Below are 2,835 nucleotides of genomic sequence, written 5' to 3'. Positions count from 1 at the left end.
AGTACATACTTGATGGAAAAGTCCTATAGAAAAAAATTGACCAACCATGTCAGCACATCAATCAAACTGCCTAGTACAAGATGGTGGATGCACACAAACTGCAAAAGTGAGAATGAATATTTAAAAAACAGACCACATCCACCAGTTAGTACTTCAAAAAGTTTCCATAAAGTGTTTGAAAACCAATAAATCCACTAATGGGACATCAAAAAAGTAAATTAGGACCTTTACTGGCAATAAAGTCTCTAAATACATAGAGAATTAAAAGCAGAGGAATACTTGTTTCAAACCCAGAAAAGCCTTAAACCGTACGGAATGGATCCTAGGAAAAAAGTTAGACATGTAAAGGTCAATGAACACAATGATTTATTTAAAAAATAAAAAACGTAAAAACGATTTTTTTTCCTCCTTTACAGAAATGTTAATTTCAGTCATGGATCCGAGCAGATTTTGTAGGGGAAAAAATGTAGTAGCCAGGTATCGAGTCCTTACAACAAAGTAAATTCCCCCCCCCATCTCCCTCCCCAGTTTTTACTTCAGAATCAGCAAGACATTGCCCACCCCCACCCCAAAAAACAAATTAAAACAAGACATTTTCATTGCTAGTATAAAAACGACCAAGGTCCAAGTAATAATAAAAAAATAGAGTCCATCAATGACTGTAACACAAAGTATGTGTGTGTGGGGCCCAGTCCATCTTCAGAGAGAAAGAAGTGGCACAGGCAGAGGCGACCCCCAGAGGGCATTTAGGAGCTGCTCCCACAGCGGGGGAGGCATTTACTAGGAACTGCCCTTAGGCGAGTGAGGGGAGAAACCATTAGAAGCTGCCCCGTAACAAAGGGAGGGCTCTCCATGCCACCCCCAATGGGTATGGGCGCCCCCGGTTAGAAGGAGCTGCCGCCATACCCTCCCCCACCATAGCCTCCTCTGTACGGTCCACTGTTACTGCGCCCTCCCCAGCTGCCGCCCCCTCCTCCGCCTCCTCCGCCGCTCTTCATGGGGCCGTAGGAGGACTGATGTTGGCTGTAGCTGCCGAACCCGCCGTACCCGTTGCCGTAATCTCCGCCTCCGCCACCTCCTCCATAGGAGCCGCTGCTGTAAGATCCGTAGCCGCCACCTCCGCCGTAGCCTCCGTAGCTATTATAGCCGCCGCCTCCTTTGGAGAGACCGTTGTGGTCCCGGTTGCCGGATCCGCCGCCGCCCCGTCCTCGTCCTCCTCCCCTGCCGCCCCGAGAAGGCCTAGAGGAGCCACCACCTCCTCCGCCCGACTGGATGTCCTCCTTGGGCACGGCCTTCTTGACCTCCACGCGGTGGCCCTGGATCGGATGGAACTTGACTACCGCGGCCTTGTCGGCGGCGTCGTGGTTCTGGAAATAGACGAAGCCGAAGCCGCGCTTCTTGCCGCTCTGTTTGTCGGCGATGATCTCGGCCTTCTCCACCGGGCCGAACTGGCTGAAGTGCTGCACCAGGTCCCCCTCGCCCACGTCCCCCTTTAGACCGCCCACGAAGAGCTTCTTCACCTTCGCGTGGGCCCCCGGCCGGGCCGAGTCCTCCCGGGACACGGCCCGCTTCAGCTCGACCGCGTTGCCGTCCACGGCGTGGGGGGAGGCGGCCATGGCGGCGTCGGCCTCCTCCACAGCCGAGTAGGTGACGAATCCGAAGCATCGGGAGCGCTTGGTCTGCGGGTTGAGCACGACCACGCAGTCGGTGAGGGTGCCGTAGGCCTCGAAGTGCTCCCGAAGCCCGGCCTCCGTGGTCTGCACGTTCAGGCCGCCGATGAACAGCTTGCACAGCTGCGAATTCTCCATGCTGCCGCCTCCGCCGGGGCTGCGCCTAGGCCTGGCGCCGAGACTCCTCCTCCTGCTGGGGGGAAGCTCAGGCCTCTCCACGTTCAACGAGCACCGCAACTTCAAGACAGTAGCAGCTGCCGCCGCGGCTCCTCCTTGGCGTGGCCTGGCCTCGGCAGCGACCTGGCCGCCGCCGGTACCACAGGAAAGGTGCCTGGGGGTGGGGGAGCACACCGACACGCACAAAATGGCGGCTGCTACTCCTCAGGCGTTCGGCCGGCAACTGGTGCTGCTCACACAAAGGGGACGCTGGGAGCCCCGCCCGCCGTGCCGCCGCAGCACACGCCCTCGGCGCAAACTGGGCCAATAGAAAGGCCCAACAGCCTACGTGAACGAGTCATTCATTAGGGGGCGGGGCTTCGTAAGTGATTGACGACAGCTAGGACTAATCGGGTTAGGCGACCTCCACCGCGCGTACGCAAGAGGAAAAGAGAGGGCGGGAGTGTGTTAGTAACTGAAGTCCAGGAGAACCAATCGAATTCCTCGAAAGCCACGGGCGGAGAGGCGGGGCCTAATCAAGAGTAGACTAATAAGATTCTGCAGCCCTCAACTCGCGCCGAGCAAAGAGGAGGAGGCGGGAGGGAGCGACCGGGTTGAGGCTGCGCCAATGCGTCAACCCAGCGGATGTGAGCCAATAGGTCTCCTCCTTCCCAGCCACGCGCGCTTCCCCCCCCACCAGCAGCCCCGCCCCCGCGGGTGGGGGAGGGGGTAGCGTAGGTTTCATGGCAGGCCGCGCGGGAGCATTTGAAAAGCTGACCGTTAGGAAGCGGTTTCCGTCATCATAGTCCTTCCCCTCCCCCTCCCTATAATGAAGTGCGAGAGAGAGGCCGCACCAACCAACTCTCCCCTCGAGGGGGTGGAGGAGCCACCCGCCCCCCAGCACGTGACTCCTTCCAAACACCTCACACGGGCCCCGCGGCCGTGAGGGGGTAATTAATGCTGGGGGTTAGTTCACGGCTGCCCCTATGGTGCTACACACAGATCAACT

The 2,835-nt window shown here is 57.6% G+C and overlaps 1 protein-coding gene across 1 annotated transcript; it reads right to left on the bottom strand.

Moving 5' to 3' along the window:
* Nucleotides 1–348: 348 nt before the first annotated feature.
* HNRNPA0 (heterogeneous nuclear ribonucleoprotein A0) lies at nt 349–2,076 on the bottom strand. The gene has a single exon (XM_077824758.1). It carries the CDS (start codon nt 1,806–1,808, stop codon nt 885–887), a length of 924 nt encoding a protein of 307 aa, XP_077680884.1. The 5' UTR covers nt 1,809–2,076; the 3' UTR covers nt 349–884.
* Between the last annotated feature and the right edge of the window lie 759 nt (nt 2,077–2,835).

The sequence above is a fragment of the Eretmochelys imbricata genome, chromosome 8 (genome assembly GCF_965152235.1).
Source record: "Eretmochelys imbricata isolate rEreImb1 chromosome 8, rEreImb1.hap1, whole genome shotgun sequence".
NCBI lineage: Eukaryota > Metazoa > Chordata > Testudines > Cheloniidae > Eretmochelys > Eretmochelys imbricata.
Note: the sequence above shows the minus strand (reverse complement) of the source record. Positions and strands in the feature narration are given on the sequence as shown.